At 39.1% G+C, this 24,380-nt stretch overlaps 1 protein-coding gene across 1 annotated transcript in view; it reads right to left on the reverse strand.

Annotated features, from left to right (window-relative positions):
* The window catches only part of LOC105387415, a 147,816-nt gene extending 124,815 nt beyond the window's left edge, over positions 1–23,001 (reverse strand). Inside the window, exons 1-2 of the mRNA XM_048628109.1 lie at positions 22,678–23,001; positions 4,788–4,940 (exon numbers count right to left, since the gene is read on the reverse strand). Of these exons, the coding sequence (XP_048484066.1) occupies positions 4,788–4,928 (141 nt within the window). The 5' untranslated portion in view covers positions 4,929–4,940; positions 22,678–23,001. The remainder of the gene's footprint in view (positions 1–4,787; positions 4,941–22,677) is intronic.
* Positions 23,002–24,380: the final 1,379 nt, after the last annotated feature.

Genomic DNA, 24,380 nt, shown 5'->3' on the forward strand with positions numbered 1-24,380 from the left:
CCAATGTACAGTTTACATTCCCTAAAATATTATGAACTTATAAACGTATAACGCTGTATGGGCCATGCCTATCTTATTGCTATAATGCGTATTGCCCAATTTTTCTATTATGGAAAATATTAAGTAATATTAAGAAATACCTCTTTAACTTTGACATGGCTGGTTACTATCTTATGGATTAACACAAGGATTATGACGACGTGTTACCCGTAAGCGCCATTACCAGAATTGCCCCTCAGAACAGTATGTGCCTTGTATGTGCAGATCTATACAGTTTATTTATGTACGAGTGGAATACCAATTGACATCTGACATGGCGGCGCATGTCTCCTTGTTGTCAGTGACAGAAATTAATTTGTTCTCGACATGTTTTCAGACCGCCCAGGCCCACGGCTGTATTATTCTTATAAAAAAGTTTAAATTGAATAATAGGTTTACTTAGTAAATTTAAAATTATGTGAACATTTTGCTATATATATGTCGCAGGCATCTGGTTTAATCTCCTGTTTGATTGAACCGCTAGCCCGTTCATTGGATGACGCTATTCAGTTGTATGACTAGGCCGAACGTTGAATGTACAAGCGTCACAAAACGTCCAACTAGTTAGCGGACTTAAAATCAGTCAGGTGGTGAATAAAACAAATATGGCGTCTAACAGCGAACAGCTGACACAAAAAGCATGTTATGCTTTGCAAATAAATTAGCTTTAAAGTGCGTTATTTATGTTAAAATTGTGTGACAACATGGATTTACCTATTATTACACCGTCAGAGGATAGTTTCAAAGAAAAAATGTGCTGAAAATGGATAATTATGAAGAACAATATCAAGGTACGTTTATTGTTATTGTTTAGTTAATTTGTGAGATGAGAGCTTTGTAAAATAGTCTTTTTGTTGACTCTTGTCTGGTCATGTTCATCCTAACCAGACATTACAAAGTTGCTATACTATATGCCATTTAACGACTTTGCTGAATAACGTTCAGTCAAGACGTTGGACGTTACAGTCAACCACTTGACGAGTTGTTCTTTAGTCATTCAACTGAGTAGCGTCATCCAATGAACGGGCTAGCGGTTCAATCAAACAGGAGATTAAACCAGATGCCTGCGACATCCATATTGAAATTGTGTTAAACTAAAGTCAACAACTAATCCCTTGTTATGATCTAACAGAGTATGGTAAAACTGGGGCTCAGTGTTCGTCACCGACACGCACTGTTAAACCATAACACGATAATCTGAACGAATACACTCGCAAGCAATGAAAAAGTTCCACCCGCCTTTGCCGTTCCATATGTCACTGGAACTTTGTCATTAACCCCTTGTTATCATTTTATTTGTAACCATGTACACTGGCATCCACGACACAGGCTAAGCCTAGTGTGGAAGCCACCGAATTTCGATAATTTATAACCTATCACCCTTTTATTTAATTTCCTAAATTTATTTATTTGTACCTACTAACTTTTTTAAATTCTATGGTGTTTAAATAAATATTTTTGGATTTTTTTTAATCGTGAGTGTATTTTCCTCAAACATTGACAGCCGAAGCACGTTAGCCGAGAGCCAACAATTAGCGATTGCGTGCGTTCGCGGCTGCATTCCGCGATAATGATTACACTCGGCCGGTGATGTGCTAATTGCTGTGGACAGCGAGCGCCGCCCGAGTTGGTTCCGAAAGTAAAAATGCGAGTAAGTAGTGTATGAGGCAGCGGGCGGCAACAGCGACGCTGCTGGTTTCTATGCGGACGATGAGATGTGCCTGACATGAGGAGTAGGTACGTAGAAATCTACAAGCTAAAGTGGTAGCAGGCCGCATGTCCAGTTGTGTATATATTTGTTCTCCAGAGACCATGAACAGTCAAGAGTAAACGCAATGGTGATCGAGTATAGGAAAGGCGAAATTGTTGACCAGCTGGGTTGCCTAAAAGCCTCAAAACATCATGAAATAGTGGTGTACGAGGACAGAGGCGAAGATCTAAGCTTTCTCAAAGGTCATATACTTGCGAGGGGCATTGACAACTGCCACCAACAAGCCGAATACTTGGTCACCGGATCTGAACGCCTACAGGAGAGGATGACCGCTGGGGCTGTCGCCGCTTCAGAACAACGGAACATGGAAAGGAGGATGCACAATTTAACATCGCAAGGGCGTGTCCAAGGGTTCCTCCAGGCTTTTAAAGCAGCTGCCTCAAGCCTTATAGGAAAACCACAGAGGACACCCGAGAGGCGCCAAATCTCCAGAGAACCTAAAACTGGAAAAAGGCTTGCCCAGAGGAAAATTACTCGAGCGGATATGGGCCAGGTGGTCCCACCGAAGCTGAAAACAGCTACCACCTCAAACGACCATCTAGAGAATGCCGCCATCGAATTTATGGCAATTACAACCGCCACAAAGCAGGTAAATCTCTTGTCCTGCAAAACGATCATGCAGACCTACAGGCAAGAGAACGAAAGCCGGCTAAAAGTTTTACTCGAGGAGGCCGAAGCCTGCATATACGATAACAGTAGTTGCCAAGTCCTCAGAGGCAAAATGACTGGAGCGTATATGGCGGCTTATAGCGAGGAATGCGGATTCGTGCCCTGGGAACGCAACATCCCGAAACTCACTCTCCCACACAACAACCAAATGGTGGTCGTAGCTCAGTGTACCAGGATTATGCTAGAGGACAAAATCCTAGCAAAAGCGGAAACCATTAACGCTACCTGGAATAGCTGGACGATGCCCACCATCGCTTGGGTGAACGGGGTACCTGGATGTGGGAAGACAACCTGGGTGGTAAATAACTTCGATGTGAGCAAAGACACCATTATCACCACGACAACTGAGGCGGCCGTCGATATACGAAACAGGCTAGCGCATAGGATCGGGGACATGGTTAGAACTAGGGTACGTACGATGGCATCAGTCCTAGTAAACGGCTTTAGAGAACATGTCGGATGCCAACGCCTGATAATTGACGAGGCCCTGATGAACCATTTCGGGGCAATCGTAATTGCCGCCCGCCTGTCCCGTGCCAGTGATATTGCTCTAATCGGAGACATCAACCAGCTACCGTACATAGACAGAGAGAACCTATTCGAACTAAGGTACAGTCGCCCAACACTGGTAGCAAACATCACCCAGGAGCTGTTGTGCTCATACAGAAACCCCATGGATGTTGCATACGCCCTAAGAGAAGTATACTCAGGCATATACGCAGCCACAGCGCGTATCCAATCCCTGCAGCTGAAAAGGTTTACAGACGCAGCAATTCCAAAATCCCAAACCAACACTCTATTCCTGACGCATACACAGGAAGAAAAAGAGACCCTGACCAGCCAAGGGTTTGGAGAAGGAACGGGATCACGCGTCTTAACCATACACGAAGCACAGGGATTGACGTACGAATCCGTCATTATCATAAAAACAAAAGATAAAATAAAGTTGCACGATAGCATACCTCACGCAGTAGTGGCGCTGTCGAGGCACACCTCCGCCTGCACCTACTATGCGGATGACACCGAGGACGCTATCGGCAACCTCGCTAAAACGGCAATAACAGCACCGAAGAAACGGATCCTCGAGTACAACCTAAAGATGGCAATAAAAAATCGGGACAAAGAGGTCGTTGCCCAGCAATCAAGGCTTTTGGCAACGCAAAATGGAGCGGAATAGGAGAATTTTGATTTTAATTTTATATTGACGGCCAAACCGTATTGCATGTATTTTATAGTTTTGTTATGTATAGTATATAGCATGTATTGTATAGTTCTGATATGTAGGTATTGTATAGTATATCATGAATTAATATTATCTGTATAAGAACTAACCAATAAAATTAAGATAGTTTTAAGAACACTGTCACACATTAACACCAGGCAAAACAACAGCGATGACAAAAGGAGTGTGTGGCCACTGACAGGCGTCTGTTAAGTTCTCTGAAGACAGCTGACACTGGCCCTACCCTTCAAATGTTTGTTGCCATTATAATTGTAAGTGTGACTGTGTGAAACAAAGAAAAAAAAAAAAGAAAAAAAAAAAAAAAACAAGAAATGCACAACTGGGGGTTTTTAGTCGGTTAAAGGCCGACACTACCTGGGTCCCCTTCCCAGGTGTCTGTGTAGATTTTCCTCCAGGAGTGCAAAAAAAAATAATTTATTAATAATATATAGGTATATATATATATATATATAAAAGATAAAATATATATATTATAAGCTTCCACATTGAGTAGTGAGTAGTTAAAAGATGAAGATAAAAAACAACCAAACTCTCACAATATATTGATCTCTCAAAAAGGCACGGACATAAAGTCTGTGGAGTGATAATAAAATCTTAAAAAAAAAAAAAAAAAAAAAAAAAAAAACAGTCAAGAGTAGAAAGGGATATCCTCCAACTACTGGACCATACGCTAGTGGCTGGGCGAAGAATGCTGAAGGCAAGGTGTTCTGGCGCTCCTTGGGAAGGCCTATCTCCAACACTGGACGTTTACGGGTTGACGATGATGATGATACGGAGCAGTATCGTCTATTTTTGCGGGTCGGCTACAGAATGGTATCTTTAAGGTATTTATTTTGTGGATTTTTGACATAGCCTGACCTTCCCCTGCCTAGCTTTACAGAAGTAAACTTAGACCAGCTCTGCCTTGAACAACCTTAGCAAACCAACCCCTGTCCCTCATCCCAGAGTCCATCTCACCTGCGAGTCCAGCTTGACCCGTATCCGGTACTGGTCAACCATCCCTTAACCCAAATAATCCCAAACCAAGCTCTACTAGCCCCCCTTCATCACAGTCTACCATCTCACCTGAGGGTCCGGCTTGACCCGTATCCGGTACTGGTCCGCGAAGCCGGCGCCGCCGCACACGAAGCACACGCGGTCGTCGGGCGGCGGCGGCTTGTCGCTCGGCGGCGAGCGGTTCTTGATGTACGCCTTCGCTTTCTCCATGCTTCTCCGTTCCTGCGGAGCCGGAGAGAGAGAAATGTTAGTTAGTTGATTGTCAGAAGTCTAGCGCGTAAAGGGGATTCTTTTATGTAAATCTGATGGTAGGTTTGATGCTTATGTAGGCGCAATGTTTCTTTCAGACGCAAGATATTTGTATGCACCAGGTTTACAAACATAAACGTGATGCATAGATTTCCACACGTAGAAGCTCATGTTTCTCTGTTTTATATATCTATGTATATTCTTCTTACAATCCTATAACTGTCATGAACATAAGCGTAAAAGTTCAAATAGTAAATGTTGTCACCCTGATGCTCAATTTCCGTGGAAGTCAGCGATTTTAAACTGAAAGAGTAACTTCGTATTGTATTTCTGTGATAGTACCTAACTGGTTTCTATAAGCAAATAATCGCTTGGACCTATCTAGGTAATCAATGCTATATTTGCTTAGCTTCATACGACTTCAAATCCACAACCAGCCTTCATACAGTACAACCGAGGGTCAGTAGGTAGCCACAACCGACACCACCGTATGTCCAAACCCTAACACCCTAACACGTACCCGCAAATTAAACAAACTCACACGCCCTGTAAATAACCAGGCTTGGCCGTACAGACAGCTGTTTGCATCTAGATAGCGCACAAACATGTTGACTTAAAACGAAAACCAGGTTTTACTGTTATCGATGAGTGAGTCTGCTATGTAAAGCTGTTTTTAATAACACCCTACAATCGGAATTTCTGACACGCGGTTTTAGCTGTCGAGTGAGTCGTATTTCGATTTATTGTGGTAATGTTTACTTGACGAGTCATTTACTAGTTTGGTCAGTTTAGTTTATGACCATTAGTAGTTTCTTGTCATTTATTACATCATTTTAGATGCTTTAGATCAAATAGATGTTTCCTAGACGAGTAAAGTACGGTACCGGTCTAGTAACATATTCTTATTCTCAGATAGGTTACTATACGCGCAGTTAACATAATAATATAATATGTAAACTTTATATTACTTTTTATTTAATAAAATATTAAAATAGGGTATATAACTTTTTTGCAAGAAAACTTTGGGACTCCTCGTTTAGCCTCATTTCGTTTTTTAGCTTCTATATAACACGCATATTATTACAGGTGATTAAACACACCTAGTTTCATACACACACACGACACACAACCCTTCGCTACGCATCGGCTATCGGTGGTCGGTTGGGCAGCTGTCAAATCTATATGATTCGGTCGATAACCCCTCCCCGCGCCCCTCCCCTCCCTTATTGCAAACACCCAATCGGTTTGCGTATTACGAGCTTTGGGGCCTAGTCCGCAAAATTATGAACAGTTAATTCAATTACCAATCCGCCAGAAAGTAGCCTGTACATTATAATTATACAGCCGAGTTCAGAAGATCTTAGGACATTTTACAACGATAGATAGAACTAGGTACTACCCTTATTGATAAGGGAGATATTTTAGTAAGTATAGTTTAATTAGATGTTAGATTTACAAATGTACTAATGTAGAATTTCGTCTAGATCACAAGAAGTGTAAGTATGTATAAAATCTATTATGGACGGAACCTTATGAAGAGTACTACAACTATAGATACATACTACACAACCCTCCACTACAACAAGAATACCAGAACGGGCATCCGCATATTTGTCATTTCATTCGTACCGTACACATGATTGGCGTGTATAGTATGTACTTAGATGTATGTTTGTACACTTAGGTACCTACAATATGTATACATATAGGTATGCTGTGTGTGTGTGATTGATCACCTCCAGATCGCTTCCTGTCGAGGCTGGCTCTGGAGGGTCACTGAAGCTTGAAAGTAAACATACAAGATCGAGTTGTTAATTGGTGAAATAAAAACAAGAAAGAGTTGTTCATTGATGTACTTCGTTTTCCGTAAGATAGTGTAACCCTCCTTCGACGTACCTAATCATATCATAGCTTATTGACCGAGCGTAATTTTTTACCGTTTGACTAATTACGTTTAACAATGGAGTTGCCGAATCTGCATTTACTGGAGTGTCACAATTAAATATAAAAATGTACCTAAATATAATTTTACGAAGCTTACGTTCTTACATCCTAACTAATAATATAAATGCGAAAGTAACTGTGTCTGCTGTCTGTTACTCTTTCACGCCAAAACTACTGAACGGATTTAAATGACATTTGGTATACATATGGTATAGACCCTGGGAAAGAACATAGGCTACTTTTTATCCCGGAATTCCCACGGGAAAACTTTTTAAGGCGGAGCGAAGCTCGCGGTAACATCTAGTATAAATTAAAAGTGCAATACGATATTAAAACATGCAGTAATTCAGAATTCACCGGCGCTACATCAGAGAGACACGTACCCCTGCACTTCATTAATTGACGCGGAGAATCACCCTCGCACAGTATTAATATATCTATATGTATACTGTAGACAGGTAGGGAGATAGGGTAGGTATGTGGTATGTACCTACAATGTGAAAACACTGCGTAAAATATATTTTGGTAATTTTACATTTCATCGTGAGCACAGGCGGCACTCGAGCAAGCTTCAAGACGACCGAACGGTGTAGCAGACCGAGTGGTGGTTCACTAACCATTACACTATTATAATAATAATAATATAATATGTGGGGACATCTCACACACGGCCATCCGACCCCAAGCTAGGCAGAGCCTGTGTTATGGGTATCGGACAGCTGATATGTCTACACAAATACATAGATACATATTAAATATAAATATCAACATCCAAGACCCGAGAACAAATATCTGTCCTTAAACAAATATCTGCCCCAGCCGGGAATCGAACCCGGGACCTTCGGCATAGCAGTCAGGGCCACTAACCACTACGCCATTCGACCGTCAGGTCATTCTCACCACTACTAACCAGGGTCACTACCCTGACTGCTATGCGAAGGTCCCGGGTTCGATTCCCGGCCGGGGCAGATATAAAATTTACTCGCTGTCTCAGTTATAGAGGTAGCTATGATGATAAATCGAAAGAACAAATCCCAGATATAGAGGGTTACCTTGTCCCACTAACAGAGGTTAGGAGTTCAGTGCCAAAGTGTTGGGACCTCAGCATGAGTTCCAGATATGGAGGTTTCTCACTTATCCAGGTCCCACTTAACCAGGTTTCACTGTAAGTACCACCCAGCTATGATAAGAAAACCACAGCCTTCAGGAGCATTCCAATTTTAATTAAACATAGCTACAAAACAATATATTCACATTCACTTTTCACTAATAAAAAAATCATACATTTTCTATTTGGAAGAAAATTACTTGCGTAAATCTACAGTGGATGGGATACACTACCAGTGTCATGAATCATGAAAAATCATAAACTCTTATAATGTCTATTATCACATAATTATAACATGGTTAACGATATTAATTAAACCGAGTTAGCTCACTTCACGATATGGATCCGTATCCGTATTCCGTACGTATCGAGCCATGTGTTTGCTGTCTCCCTATTCATGCGAGTGCGACAACTCCCCAAATCAAGTGATTTAAACAGGAGTTGTCATTCCAAAAATACCTTTGAAGATCTTTTTTCTTTAAAGATCTTTTGATTACTGGCCTTGTATAGGTGAGGAGAAGATCAAACCATACCGCGATGTAGAAACGAGTCCCACAGCGACATCTAGTAGAGGTTCTTTGAACTTTATTATTAATAAATTTCACCTCCTAAGGGCTGATTTTTAAAAGGTCAGATTGCGAGATTCTCCCGTGTGTACTAGTCTATGTAGCTGTATTTTCTTATGTATAATTTCTCTCGCCCGAGTTTGTCTGCAAGAAATTACTCTTAGTAATAATTCCGCCATTTGTACCGTCTATGTTGTGCATTTCCTGTTGTAATTTCTGTGTGTTGTGTGCAATGCAGAATAATCTATCGATCTATCTATCTGAGCTAATCTACAGGAGCTGGCCAGGACATAACCTGGCAGACATCACCTAACCATCGGCACATCGATGGAACCCTCTTACAAATCCCAAATAACGCACCTAAAAGTACATAACACTATTTACACTGTATGTAAACAGTACATAAGCCCGTCCCACCCTCAGTTCGGGTCATTAGTGGACATGTCGTTCGACCGACACTTTTATCGACGCCGAATCATGTGAAATATTAAACACTCACTCACACACATAGTTGACATGACAGCGTCGAAACCAGAGATATTCGGCGCTATTGTCCAGTTTTTCATAAAACTAAGTATGAACTTAAGTCATGCGCATAGTAAAATTCAGTCAATCACGGATTAACTTCTGCTTTACTAGACTTTTTCAGGTGTGAAACTGGCATTAAAAGTTGCATAATAAATTAATCTCTACCGATGTAGATAGGTTATGTCTACTAATTGGAGCACAACGTAACAAACCCCTTAATTTCAAATACTTGCACCAGATATCACTCAAACTCGTTTATTATTATTATTTATTAATCCTTTATTGCACAAATATAAAAATAAGTGTACAAAGGGTGGACTTATGCTACAAGCATTTTCTACCAGTCAACCCACAGGAGGTGCAAGAAAATTTTATTATAGGGTGTGCAAAAAGAAAACAACACTAGTACTAGAAAGTTACAATTACAGTTACAGTTTATTACATGCGACTTGGTTAAATTTACAAATGCCGAATATCTGAACATGGCTTTTAAGCTATATATATATATATATATATTTTACTGCAAAATTAATGAACTGCGACAGAATTTACCCACAGCTGAACCACCAATCAATGACGGGCAATAATAATAGGAAGCTTGTATTGAAATTCTAACATCGAAATGTTTAAATATTAACCATCAGAGGCGGAAATTTTACGTACCTACGCCGAAAACACGGGGAAATATAATTAATTTGAACATGAATATAGTGTGTTTTCCGCGGAAATTTATGGGTTTTAATCATTGGAATAAATAAATATAACATTGTATTTCGTTAATGATGTGCGCGGCGGGTTTCGCTCGGTAATTACGCTTACATGAGAACAAAACCGAATTCAAAAACCAACTATTTATGATAAATAGCGCAAAACGCATGGAACTCTATGGCTATATGATGATGAAGGGCCTTTAACTATCTAGATCACTTATTGAATGTACTTTTCTAAAAGAAAGAAAACGCAAATATATAGCTAAATAACGTGCAGTTTTATGAATCTACTTTTTATTGTTACTATGTTTTTATTGTTATATGTATTTGTGAAGATATATCAGCTGTCCGATACCCATAACACAGTTTCTGTCTAGCTTGGAGTCGGATGGCCGTGTGTGAGATGTCCCCACATATTTATTTATTTATTTTATTGTTACATAACAACATATACAATAACATAAACATAGGATATTAAGTTCAGACAGTCTAAAATTAGCTCATTTCTCGTTATTTTCGGAGGTATTAAACGAAAAGTTACTCAATTTAATTCGAATACCGCTCTAAATAATATCAAAGGAAACACGCGGGGAAAAATTTAAGCAATTACTTAAATAAAATATGATGAAAAGAGTACGAGAGAAACCTTATTTTAATTTATTTGAAACGGTTCTAGGAAACGTGAAGTCTTAAAATATTTTAATTAAAATTTCCTTTGCTCTAGAAAATGTATAACACGGTTTATGAAAGAGAATACGTCAATAGTGAAAAAAACTATTACAGTGGGCTCTCCACTCAGTAACTGTGGACGGAAAAATGTACTTATTCAATACATAATAGATGATTGTTTTAGCGTTTTCTGTTGTTATTTTTTTATTTGAGTTGTTGTTTATTTTTTTCTTGCTTACAATACTTTCTTATAAGTACTTACAATATTCTGAAGACGAATAAATATTTTTTTTCTGACTCGTGGACCAATTCTAGAATGTAGTTAGTCAATTCGAGATATTTTCGTAAGTGTCGCGGTAATATTCAACATCGGTTACTGTGGCTAGTATTAAACATTTAACCCCACAATACGTCTTAAATGGAGCCATTAACAACATCAAAATAAGAAATACTTTTTAATGGCTGTAACAGCGAGTCTACTGTCACCGTTTTCCCGATCACTCATGGAACCGGCAGCGGCGGGGGGCTATTCTTGACACTAGCACTAACATGATTTTACAATTTACAGCCAAGACATTTTGAGAACGCTATTTATTGTAATTGCTATACAAAGTTGAATTTAGTTTTTGTTTTCTATTATTATTTTCGTATTAATTATCAGTACCTACCGACCTATACGTACGTAATTATAATAGTTTGTTAACTGTGGCACATAAGCAATGGCAACACATTATGCTACCTAGATAGAAGCAAAATATTCTTCAAATATTCAGAATCGGCCCCCATTCGTTGGACAGCTGGACACATCGCTTCATTTGAAGATGAAGAGGCGGTGACGGAATAACTAGCACGCTTGACGTTTCTAAATATAGTCCAGTAGAAAAACCTGCTCGTAAACTGCAGAAATGCCAGACATTCTGTAGAATGCCGGGAATTCTGTACAGAGCTGCAACTGGCTGCGAGTGCACGCTGGAACGAAGGCGCGAATTCTTAGAAACTGTAGCTGTTTGCCTTTAAAGGTGGGTAGTCTCATGATAGAACTACAAAAATAGAAAAAGATCAAAAATTCATTCACAGTCTTTATGAAGTCGTAAGTAGTTGTATTTTCCGGAATAGGCAGACGTTCGTACTTATTTCGAGCAAGCATTCTCCTAATGTTTTTAAAGGCATTAGTTGTTGCCGCATCATAATCATTATCATTATCAACTTCACATCTACCTACGTCTATCACAGACGATTCATTGTCATTTCGTGGACCAACACTACTATCCACAGCATCGTGAAGTCTCTTCAACATCTGAGCACATGCCAAGCCTCCACTTACAGCCACCGTGACGCAGCACAGTCCTTTCAAAACAAAGCCCACCACCAGAGCCGACGCTTGTACAAACAAAGATACGCGTATTTTTCTTTCAAACTCTAAAACAACATTGGAGAGACCCGCACTGCCCACTGGATCGAAAGAGAGTAAAACAATAGCAAAAGACAAATGCAGTGCAGACCTCGCCCTTACCACGCTCGAGTTAAGGGCCGCTGCTGGTTCCACGGCTGACGGGCGATGTGTAATTTTTATTGAATTTTATTTTTCAATCGACGAAAGCGCGGCGCGGACTTGTGGCGGAATTTTATTGCAGGCGAGTCTACGGGCGGACAAGCGATGAGAGTTCCATATATCCAAATACGTACCTAACTGTATGAATGTATCGATTGGATTTAAAATCCAATTAAAAAAGGTCCTAGACTTTCAGCCAGCCTCAGGTGTTTCAAAGAGTGTGAATATAAAATTCCCATCGAGTAACAGTGTGACTGGTTGAAGTGTGACTCGCTGTGAACAAAGGTGAGGCTAGTGGCTACCATCGATAAGGAAGTATCATCACAATATACAACTGATGAGTATGTTAAAATTAAATTATACCTATCATAGGAAAAAGCAGCATATATAACTACGGAGCTATAGATAGACAGATACTATCATACCAGATAAAACCATAAAACTAAATACATCTAACCAAATTCCCCTTTCCGCAGCCGTCCCCGTCGCTTTCCCTCACACCGCAACACAGCGGGGCCACTCGTACGTGTGTCTTTATTAAATTCCCTTTCATTTGGACCGCGAGGGCTACTCTATACTGACGAAAAACTAACGAAGGAGAGCTGCCGAGTAATCGGCACGAATAATACAACAAGAGTCGTAGCTCCCGCAGCAGCGCAGCGAAACTTAGTGTTTCGTTATTATAGAGTGACCCCAGATACCCAGTACCGACTACCGATGTTGCGTTTTGCTCTAATTTGTCAAATTAATGAAACGTCGGTCGGCGCGCCGGCGAAATGCAAATAAAAAGTCCTCACGCCGGTCCATCATTAAAATATCTGCACAGTGGGCCGAGGTGGCTCGCCGTGTTTTGTGCCCACATTGGTCGAATACTCGCAACACCGTGCGACGGAAATGTGTGTTTGAGGAGAGATGGTGAGGCACCTGCGTTGAGAACACGGCTATGTCATTTTTTGGAGTTTTAGGAATTAATATTAAATTTTCCTGTTAAGTAATTTAAACATTTCAACATCATGAATATAATCGAACAACCTAGATATACATTATAATACGCCTAATGAGTTTACATCGTAAATACGTTGGCTTCGAAAATATTTGAAAGATTAGATTTTAGCAGCACGATTGACTGCGCATTTAAATTAGCATAATCTTTGGTGCCTTTACAAGTTTAAAACTAAGTGATAGATGGATTTGGGTCCCGATAGATTAATTTAACTTACATTATATACTATTCTGACTGGATAATCCTTTCGCTACGGTGACAAACCCAACTCGAGCCCTTTCTACACGCCACTCTTTCTACTTACAAGAAGAAATAGATTGATCAAACCCCATCTCATCACATATAATAGCGCACAAAACCGCACCTGTAATTTAGCGAGCGCGGGCCGAGCCCCGAACTACCCCCGGAGGAAACATCGGAATTATGACGCGGCAATAAATAAGATCCGTAAAAGAAACCGATAAACATTGTTAGCTGCCATAAAAGGTCTTCGCCGTCGTGAAACTGTTTTATTTTCATTCGCAACGTTGCGAGCCCGACGCACCGTTACAGCGCTCACAATAAATGCATTACTCTATTTTTACAAAATTCACGAAAAACGGTAGTCCTACAATGGGTGCATTTTATGCAACGAGATAGAGGAGTGATTAGCACACCGAAACCTCGTTTTTCATGAGCTAAATTCACTCTCTAAATCTTCTCTCATCCTGCCACTATATCACCAGCTCAAAATTAACATTATCTAACTAGCGAGCTTAAAGCCAGGCAAGGCTTATAAAAGTATTTAATTTGCAATATTCATTCATATCTCATTTGGAACGAGGCAGCAGGAAGCGGACAATCGGTTTCGCCATCCATTCATGTAATGTAATGCAATGGTATCTATTGTTCGGCAACCCACTTCGAGAGCCAAAGAGCGTGCAAAAACTGCGCGAGCCCCGAGGGTTACTCTATGCTGACGAAAAACGAACGAACGAGAGCTGTTGTAGAATAAACACGTTTAATACAACGAGATAGAGTCGTGGCTCGCGCAGCAGAGCTCCGAAACTTAGTTTGTCGTCATAGAAAGTGACCTCTCTTCAAAAACGAGCTGCTCATATTTTCGCAACAACTTTGTTGTACTGAAAGCATTCAGGATTTCGTATTGAGATTTATTAATTGAAACATGTAAAGTAATTTTTCAGTTATTCTACATTTTTATAAACGACCATAAAAATCTGCATTTTTGTTTACACAGAGCGATGGAAAAACTAAGACTTTCTATTTCTAAGCAACTAACAAACCCTTCCTTCTTGTTTAAACATAAAAACAGTAACACAAACGTATCTTTACTATTCAAACAATCACACGAGCCTCCTATATCGTAAGTATCGAACTAGACACAGTTGGGCGCACAATCCGGTCCAGAAGTGGGCCTCGGTCCAAGGTCGGGTCGGAGGCGTGATGAAACCCGCGGCTGGCGGCTCCGCGCAACCCAGAGACCCTGCTACCGACAACTTACCACGCTTAGCTACACCAGTAGTCACTACACGGGTTCGTTATCGATGTCGATGTACTTGTTTAGTGCGCGTTCCAACAATCACAGCGACTTATTTATAGCGAATCGCGATATATTGACGTTTATCTACGTCGATACGAACCTCGATGCGTAAGTGCGGTAACCTGGTTTATGCCTATATTTTGTCGATTCTATAGAACAATAAGGGAAATGAATATCAGGAATAAAATGAAAGAGCATTGCAAATAACAAGGCATTTATTGATACCAATAAATATTTCTCAGTTTAAATAAAAAATAAATTAATGAGACTACGAAAATAAAGTGGAACACGTTGCTAGTGTTTGCTTTCCCCTTCATTGAATAATTTGTGTGTTTTGTTTTCAAACAGTCTACAACTGTACATTACGAGAGTTTTGGATCCGATGCACAAAACACAAAACAAAGAGACAAGAACAATGTTGATAAATTCTGAAATTCAGTTTTATCGTTCCCATGTTGTTGTAACATACAAAATAATAAATTTCTCGACTGAGATTTCGTGTCGGAGATACAACTTTGCATTACGTAATTGAAACGCTTCGCAAATGTTTGCAGAAAGTATACAAATAGAAAAGTAGTATTAAAAGCTCGAAAACTCCCTCTAAAACTTGTATTTTTTCGGTGATTATGCAAGGATTCGCCGGCCGTGGCCGAAACTAGAAAGTTTAGTCCAAGGTTTATTTCGACGACTTAGAAAATTGCCTATACGTAGATGCTTTTAGCCGAAGACCTGACCCAATTACCCTGGTTATTTAAGACGATATGGATATTTTTCCAGTGTATTTACTGGCCGTTTTCTTTTAGAAGCCGATATGAAGCAGCGAAAAATGCAATCCCAGCAATCCATGTTGCTGTACATAGCCTACATGGAAGCACTTTCTTGGGCACTGTTTGCGCAACTAAAAGGGAAGACAGCAACAGCACTCTAAAGTGACGCAAATATCTCTATAGGTACCTATATGAAAGAAATAGAAGATCGGAGGCCCGTCGTACTCATAATTTGCTATAGTCCATATAAAATCTTTGAGAAACGCCAAGGATATTATTAAATACATATTATGATAATATTTTGATTTCAGGCACATGGTTCAACCAAACTTACAACAGCCGATAGTGTTTGCGTGAGTAATTAAACATATAACACATGTGAAACATGAAACTTTCAGTTCAGGGCGGTAACTCCAGCTTACGAAAAACTAAGTTTAGGCGCTGCTGCGCTACCAACGACTCTGTGGGCCTTGCCACAAAAACTTAGACAATAATAAGCAGATGTTTAGCGCTTTCAAACCCCTACAAAATCTGACAGATTTCGTTTTAAACACTTGTTAAACAGTTTTTTGTGGTAGTACAGTATCCCTTTGTATTTAAAGTACCGATTGCATCATAGCTGACGTTCGTTCGTTTTTTATCAAGATGGATTAACCCCACAGCCGCTCGGCTATTTCCAATAGTTTACGGCCTTATTGTGTGTAAACCATAAAATAATTAAACACAAACATAGGAATTTACGGTTATTACTGTTTATTGCATGCTGAGAAAATACTGTCGCTATACTCGCCTTTTTACATATTTTTTTTTATGATAGGTACCTACCTAATGTGTTATGTTTAGATGTTATGATTTTAAACAACTTTTAAACATTAATATTGAATAGAGGCTCATTGATACAGAATGATTTTAAATTTTGGCTACTTCAGTTACATCAGCCATCGTGAAGGTACGAAGTACGCATTCGAAGGATCATTTATGCTATTTAGTAAAATAAATATTTGTCAATCCTAAAGGCAGCAAAACATAATATTGGCAAAGTGTAACAAAAAAAAATTGCTAGGGTGCATTTATGATCAAAGAATATAGGTTTTGTCATAATAAGTAAATTTAAATGTGGTGCCATCAGAGTGGCTACCAATATTTGTGGTTTGTTTAAACAAGCAAGAATTAGGAAGTAATCGCGCCTTTATCTCCTAATTCAAATACCTAGAGATCAAATATTTGAACGTGACCATTTTAGCGAAGAACACTAATATAATACGTAAAAAGCCTTGACCAATTTACAATTTAATCAACAGCCGACGCCATTTTTTCACACGGCATACGTAAATTTTCACACAGTATCGCTCGGCTGTTCGTATTATCGATATTTTCAAAAGTGCTATTTTTAATTTGCAAGTGCAGATTGAATGCTTTTTATGTTGATTACTTCGGTGTTAATTACTACAATAACCTTCCTGAAATGATACAGTATACCATGTATAAGGGATATCAAATAAATTAAGTATTACGTAAATCAGAATCTAAAATTTAAGATGCACCTATGAAGTTGCTAAACTAACCTGAGTGGATAATCCTTTGGCCATCCATCTACTATATTACTCTACCACCATTTCACAAGGGCCCCGTCATTAAGAAGGAAAGAAATTAGCTAAATTCCGATATTAAATTTTTGTCTGAATGTTACAAACCCTTGGAGGTTTGGAGAGCCATATAAGGACAGAACCGTTATTTATTCTTCATAAATATTTCGCCTGCATGTCCACTTTCCTTGTACATTTGCAAACAAGTCCAGATACAAATCGATGAGAAGACGAATCTGGGTAGAAGAGCGACAGAATTTGCAATCAATCATTCTTAACTTTGGTTCTGGTTGCTATGCCAGATGCCAGGCCAGAACAACGTATCAGAACATGATAAATAATAAATGCACATAATGTGTACCCCTAAGGAATGTTCCACGGTTTTTGCGTATGTTAACAGTATGTGTAGTTTCACGCCATCCACAATGGAACAGTTAAAGTTCCAATTGAACTATAACCGCTCACGAATTAAGAAATAAACCAAAAGACTTACAATTAGCAGGTCCTCCACCATTTTATAATTAATTGCGTGAGGCCGATCACGTCGACACAACATTAAATCAGTGATGCCTCATCACGTACCTATATTGCTGGTGACTGGTGAGGTCTACTACAAGTGATTACTAATTTGTGGTTCTTATAGGTCAAGAGGCTTTGTTGAATTGCAGTAAAACGAAATGCAATCACAGATGAGAAGAATAACTTCGGCTTCCTCGCGTGATTATCATTCATTGGATTTTTTTGTTGTTTTCTTTTTCTACACTTTTAAAACATGCCCTAAGGGTCGAGATATCGGATCCCTTCTCCTACTACTCACTCTCAACGTATAAACGAGATTCCTAGAAAGATTCCTCGGGTACCCACTTGAATGTTGATATTTGTCCTTCACATTGCTACAGGATTAAAAGCGTTAATTTGATTGTCTTAGCAAACAGAGACAAGGAAAGTACACGTAGCACGGTAGGAAACGACCAATTAAATCCTCTGTAGCCTCCATTCCTGGGTGTACGTCGGAGGGAAAAAGGAGAAACTTATCTGTAGAAAATGTATTTATAAATATACTGAAAGCATAACTTCAAAATGGCTAAAATCATGGCACAGGTCTATTAAGGATATTGCCGATTAAGGATTAAGTAAATTAGCATCATCAGAACTACGTGACTACAGGCACATTAACAGTTAAATCCCTAATAGACCGCATTAGACCTAAACTTTAATACCATCATTCGTCACTACGTGGCTACTCCACTAAACCAAACGCGACGTGCAATCGCTGACACTAGCATGCGCGGGCGCAGGCTGCGGGAGGCGCGAGGGTGACGCGGGGGGAAGGGAGGGGAAGGTCGCGGGGTCGCCACCTCCGGCCACAGATCACTCCGGGCACAGATAGCGCTAGGATCTGTCGGCTATTTCGGGAACGCAACCCGGAGAGTTGCGGCTTTGCGTCACGTTTCGCGCATTTAATAAATCGAGAAGATAACTGGATAAAATGGGAAGATAACCTTATCAGTTAAAATTGGTAAACTAAACTATAAATAACTGAGCCAACGTTCGATGATCGCTACTCCATATAGTAGGTTCGAATCCTGTGAGTGATATGCCCAAAGGTTTCAGTCGGTGACATGACAGTCGCCACAAATTGTATAAATAAATGCGGTTTAGTTATGTTTATGTAGCATACCGCATACGGCATTTAATATAGGTCAAGCGGAGCAACACATTAGGTTATTGCAAATAGGCCAAATCAAACCTGAAAATCTAATCTTAACAACCTGCCAGACCAGGGCGGCACAAAGTCCTCTACATAAATTAATTATCAAACAAACTGCTCATTCACATATTCATAAACAAATAAAATGGCTATCTGATCAAACCAGTTACTGGATCGCGTCTAGATTATGCCTTGGCAACGAATCGAGATTGATCAGAAATAACAGAAAATACTGTCGCGAATCCTATTGAGGCTACTCACAGCTATGTAAAGATAACTCTATTATATTATACGATACATCAAGTCAGACAATCAACATACAAGAAAAACGCATTTATTTCAATACTGAAAATAATAATTTATTTACGATGCCTAGCTGAGTATTCTCAATAAACGTCTAAAAACACATTCTCCCTAAGTGCAATAGGTACCTAGTATAAAATCTACACAGTACACTTCGAGATATAGCGATCATATTATTGAGGTTTTTTATCAAGAGTAGTCCTGTCCTATCGAGCTGGCCTAAGGACTCGCTGTGTTCACCAATATTTACGCTGCGATTAAAGTAATAATAATACGGTGATATTTACTATGATTATCTGTAAGTAGGAGTCAATTGAAGCGATCAATTGATTATTTAATTACATTAAATCCATATTATTACTTTAAAAAGTAAGTATATCTAGATAGAAACTGAAAGGCTGTCCAGCAGTTGAAAACTTATCCAGACTTTACAGACTTGTATTTCAGGGGTTTAGCTGAATTATACCTATGTTAGGATATATTTATTACATTAATCTGGCAATGTAGGTATAGGCAAGCACAACACAAACATCCGATGCAGTACACTTGATAACACATGGATTTATTGCGAGGTTTCAACTGATAGGATACAGTGAATGGGCCGTTTGATCGGGAGGAGTCTGACATTGATATATTGGACTGGCATGCACGCTAAATACAAAATAACTACGCTTATTATGTATTGAATATTATTATTATGGTATGGCAGTGTATTTGCAAAGGCGTACGATTTCACTTAGGCCCGGGTCTCCTATTTACGCCGTAGGTCGCGTCCAGCGTCACGCCGTAGGCCGCGTCACGATGCTCACTATAGAAATGTACTGATGCGGTCTCCATCACACGCCGACGTTGGGCGTAGACGCCGTAGGTAGGCCGTAGGACGTTGATCGAAACGTTTACGTCAAAGTCGGACGCCGCATATAGCATAAAATAGGAGACCCAGGCCTTAGGAGTTAGGAGGATCCCACACTGCCTCGCATCGCGCTGCGTCTTGCGTGAATTTCTGAGCGCGATGCGTTTTCTGTGAAATGGACTGTACGTGTTTTCTATGTACAAACGGAGAGTAACGTACAAGCAACACTTGAACACGCATTCACGCAACATGAATCGTGATGCATGGGAGTTTGAGAACCAATCATGGTGTATCAAATGTCATATAATGGATAACGTAAATTCACCTGCAGACATAGCCGTTACTGGCCGGATAAGGAAGATTAAGGACCATCCGACAGTCGTACAGATTGAATTAATTAAGTTATAAAATTCACCTTGCGAAGGTACACAATGAAGTCGCGTTATGTTATTTCGAAAAGGCTTACACTTAGACAACTCTTATGCTGAAACGCCCGTATTCGCGCCCAAAACTAGTCTAGTCTAAAACCGCTTTACTACCAGTTATTAGACCGTTGCGAACAAGCGTGGTGGCTGCGGTTACCTGACCCCTCGGCACTACCTGGTGCGGTCGCGGGGGCGGCTGGACCTTTGTGCTTGCGGTCTTTAGTGTACGACTGTTACTGGCCTCTTCCGCCCTACAACAGACCGTAGATAGAAGTTATAATAGTTTAGCTTGGGGTACTTATTTGTGTGGTGAATATACAGGGTGGATTCTGATAATGCATTATAGAGTTCAATCGACTGCAAATGCCTTGATCTACAACCCATTTAAAGGAATACATCGAATAAACCAATCACCGTGTATACTATAGCCGGGATCGTGATCCATCCCAACAAAATATTTATCACTGCGAAAGAGTTTTTCTGATTAGTGTTAGCCCTGATGTCACGTCTTCGCAGAGCGTATTTTGTGTGAAAATAGTTGCGTGGCTTGAGAGGGACTGAGGGACATTTAGGCTATTTTTATACGGGAATTTTTTAACGCGAAGTGTGGCTTATGAAAGCTGGTTGTAAATTCCGTTTGAGGTAATAAACGACAAATTCAGTAGTAGTTAGGTAGAATACCAGTTTGTTTACAGCCGCTCGTCCTACATTGAATTTACGCTAATAAACGACAAAAGAGAATCCAAGATGTAATCGAGCAAGTACCTACTCTACTTAGGTGGAGGTAGTGGTAGTAAAAAAAACATTAAAGGAGCCAGGTGCGTGCGAAGTCAAGGCAGGTGCGCTTTTCAATTTCTTGCCGACAAAACTGCATGGATATTTATTTATTTATATTTCATGGAACCAAGAAGCATCCCTAGTTATTGTAACACATACCGATTCGATGTGCAGCAGAAAATTGGGGTGTTCTAATTTTACGTGTTTCATTCAATTCAAGTTTTCGTGTGAACAATTCGATTTAGCTTTTTGTATAGCTGTATAGATAGGTGACTGATGTGTTACTTGTGATAGACAGTTGTCTTGTCTTTGTCATGTTTCATCAAAATTGCATGAGCCACGCAAAACGTACATAGGCTTATTGGATATAATGTACATAGTTATCAGGGGTTGTACTAGCTACATTGCCAGTAGGTCTGGTTATTTTAAGTATTCTAGCGTTTTTGATGATAGGGCCAACAAATTTGACTGTGAGGTGATTTGGCGCATTAGGGATCTAACGGTTCATCAATAGCCAATTAACTTTTAGCCAAAGAATGTTTAAAATGTTTCACCGACGAAGTAGTATGTTATCAGAATATTATAATGTGGGAAATATTTTGTGGACTAATAATATATCCATGGGCCAATCAATTAATTCTTGTGTTGCTGTGTACTTTGAGAATTGTCGCTTGATTCTTAGCTAGATACATTTTACAATAACTGTGCATTCATAATAATAATAGGTTAGTTAACTTACACAGCTCATTCTTCACGGATAAGAAAGTGTGTTGGATACTGGTATTGACTATGTACTGTTATAGCCTTCAGTGTGTCTATAATTTATACTACACTGCAGTATCAAATTCATACATGAAACATGAGAAAAAGTGGATCACCTAGTTAAATATGTATGTAAAAGTGAGGTCAGTCCAATAGGGAGCACAGCTGTGTTTATTGAAGACTGAATTCTATGGAAAGAATAAAAGTATTTTCAATGTACAAATAAAGAATTTGATTAACAATTTTTTATCATGGGGGTGATGATTGAAAGCTGTACTTAGTACCTATTATTCTGCATAATAGCATTATTGGTAGTCTTATCAGGAAAACTGGGAATTTGATTTATATATTGAGATTTATGATGCATCAACGCAGATTTGTGAGTAGAAATCAGGTTACCGAACCTCAAAAAAAACAGGCCAGAAATTTTCTGTTCCTTTGTTGCTCTGAATAGATTCTCTGCAGATTCACAGTCAACATGTTGTAATATTATTAAATTAGTAACTTCAACCATTACTTTTCAAACTTTATTTACCTACTGTCACTTTACGAAAAGTGTTCTAGATATTGACCTACCTTGTTGAGAGTTGTGTAACTGATAGGAGACCACCCCAGCCATTCCTAAAATTAAGAAATTCGATCACAACGGCTTGGGACATCACAAAGTTATAGTAAACAGCTATGCTTTGTTAATTACTGAGGATGTTTTGGGAGTTATGTCTCTCTCGTAACGTGAGATTGGAACAGCTGTCGCCAGCAAGCCGGCGCCTCGGCGCCTCCGCCGCCACGCCACGAAAACAACCCGATATAGTCAAATAGGTTACACCAACCAGTGGACTGACTAACCAAGCCACATCGGCCTCACATCAAAACTACTCACTAAAAACAACTTATCACATTACTTACGTCAGCACGCCAGCATCATCCAATTAATAGCATTATCACAGCCCGAAAAGCACTGTCACTGAGTAAATAATCACAGAATTGAACACTGAACACATCCAAAGGCGATCCAACAAAGTGCACTATGATATCTAACAGCACTAATAACTTGTAAAAATTGCACAAGCACGTGAAACTCACATAAATATAAACATAAACTAGTAAAATGGTTAAATCACAGTCACAGCTAAATTAAAACAACTAACGAAAATCACTTTGAAACTTTGTCCTTGCGTTCACATAAATTGGCAGCCATCTTGCGTTCGTATAACTTTTTTTAAAACTAAACGTAATGTTGCCAGAAAACAATATGAAATACCCATTTTATAAAAAAAATAATTTATGGGAAGTAGTAAGTCAGTCCTTGGGCTTAAAAGAGTAAAATATTTTTTATTTCAAAATTACAAATAGGTAATATGCATTTTTACCCGACTGCCGAAGGAGGAGGGTAATGTTTTTACATACTAGTCATGATTATAATTCCTCTGAATCCACCAGATAGCTCTGTATTTTTTTTTAAAACGTTAATAAATGCGAGCTGTATCGCCATTTTAGAATGATTCCTATCTATAGTACATAGGGGTAGTAGGGTACACGTCTCTCTAAATAATGTGCAGGTTTCCTCACGATGTTTTGCTTCACTTGTATGAGTACATCGTGTACTTTTACTTACTTAAATTCGTAATTTATAAATAATTCATTGGTAAATGCATAAGTATATGGCACTAAATTGTATGTTTTGTATAATACCTATGTTCATTTTTATGTGGGTAGTTAAGTGTGCGTTTAAGTAAAACTTTATTGACCCTTACTCAAAAAATATAATTTCTTCTTCCAAATACCTAGTTTTGTTTATAACTTTTGATATATAGTTAACATACAATAATTTGAGATGTTCTTAGCAGATTCCTTCGTAGATTCGGTAGGTACTAATAGAGTAATAATAATCATAAAATTTGTAAATTTATATGCTGTAGCAACATTATATTACACCATAGACAAGCACTTTTTATCCTGTTATTCTGTGGTGTTAACTACTTTAAGTCCTCAGAATAATCTATTGAGGTTTAGCAGGCGAGCGCATTCAAGCGCGTATTTTTTTGTGTACAAATAAAGAATATTCTATTTATCTATCTATCTTGCAGAAGTATCATTGCCACATCTGTTTACATTACGCCCTTGCATGTTTTATGGTGATTACATGATTTATAGATGGCGCTAGTTCAGGACATAAGTTAGTTTCCAGATAGCGTTGTAAACTAAAGTACATTTACCCCACTGGTCCCAGTACTCCCAGTGCCCAAAACCACTTAAATTTTTGTACCTTGTCAAAAAATTGTCTCGCCTTTTGTTAATTCCACGGTTGTTACTTTGATAAGATTGCAAAAGTTTGTAGCTATACGCTATTTCGTAACGTAATAATAGGAGGCTGAGCTAGGCATTAAGGATTACTGTTTTTTAGTCCTTTACGTAAAAACAAGATGGCGTTGTCTGCTTTTCAGTCATTTTGTAGCTAGTACAAAAAAATCAAATTTGGAAATTTTGCAAAGATTCTTTATACATAGGTAGGTATATACATAATAATGCTCACGACTGTAATCCCCGAAAGGGCCTCCGAAGGGGTAGTCAGAGTTGACGCTTGGCTCGCAAACTATCACTCACGTGAT

This window comes from Plutella xylostella, chromosome 20 (genome assembly GCF_932276165.1).
Source record: "Plutella xylostella chromosome 20, ilPluXylo3.1, whole genome shotgun sequence".
Taxonomy (NCBI): Eukaryota; Metazoa; Arthropoda; class Insecta; order Lepidoptera; family Plutellidae; genus Plutella; species Plutella xylostella.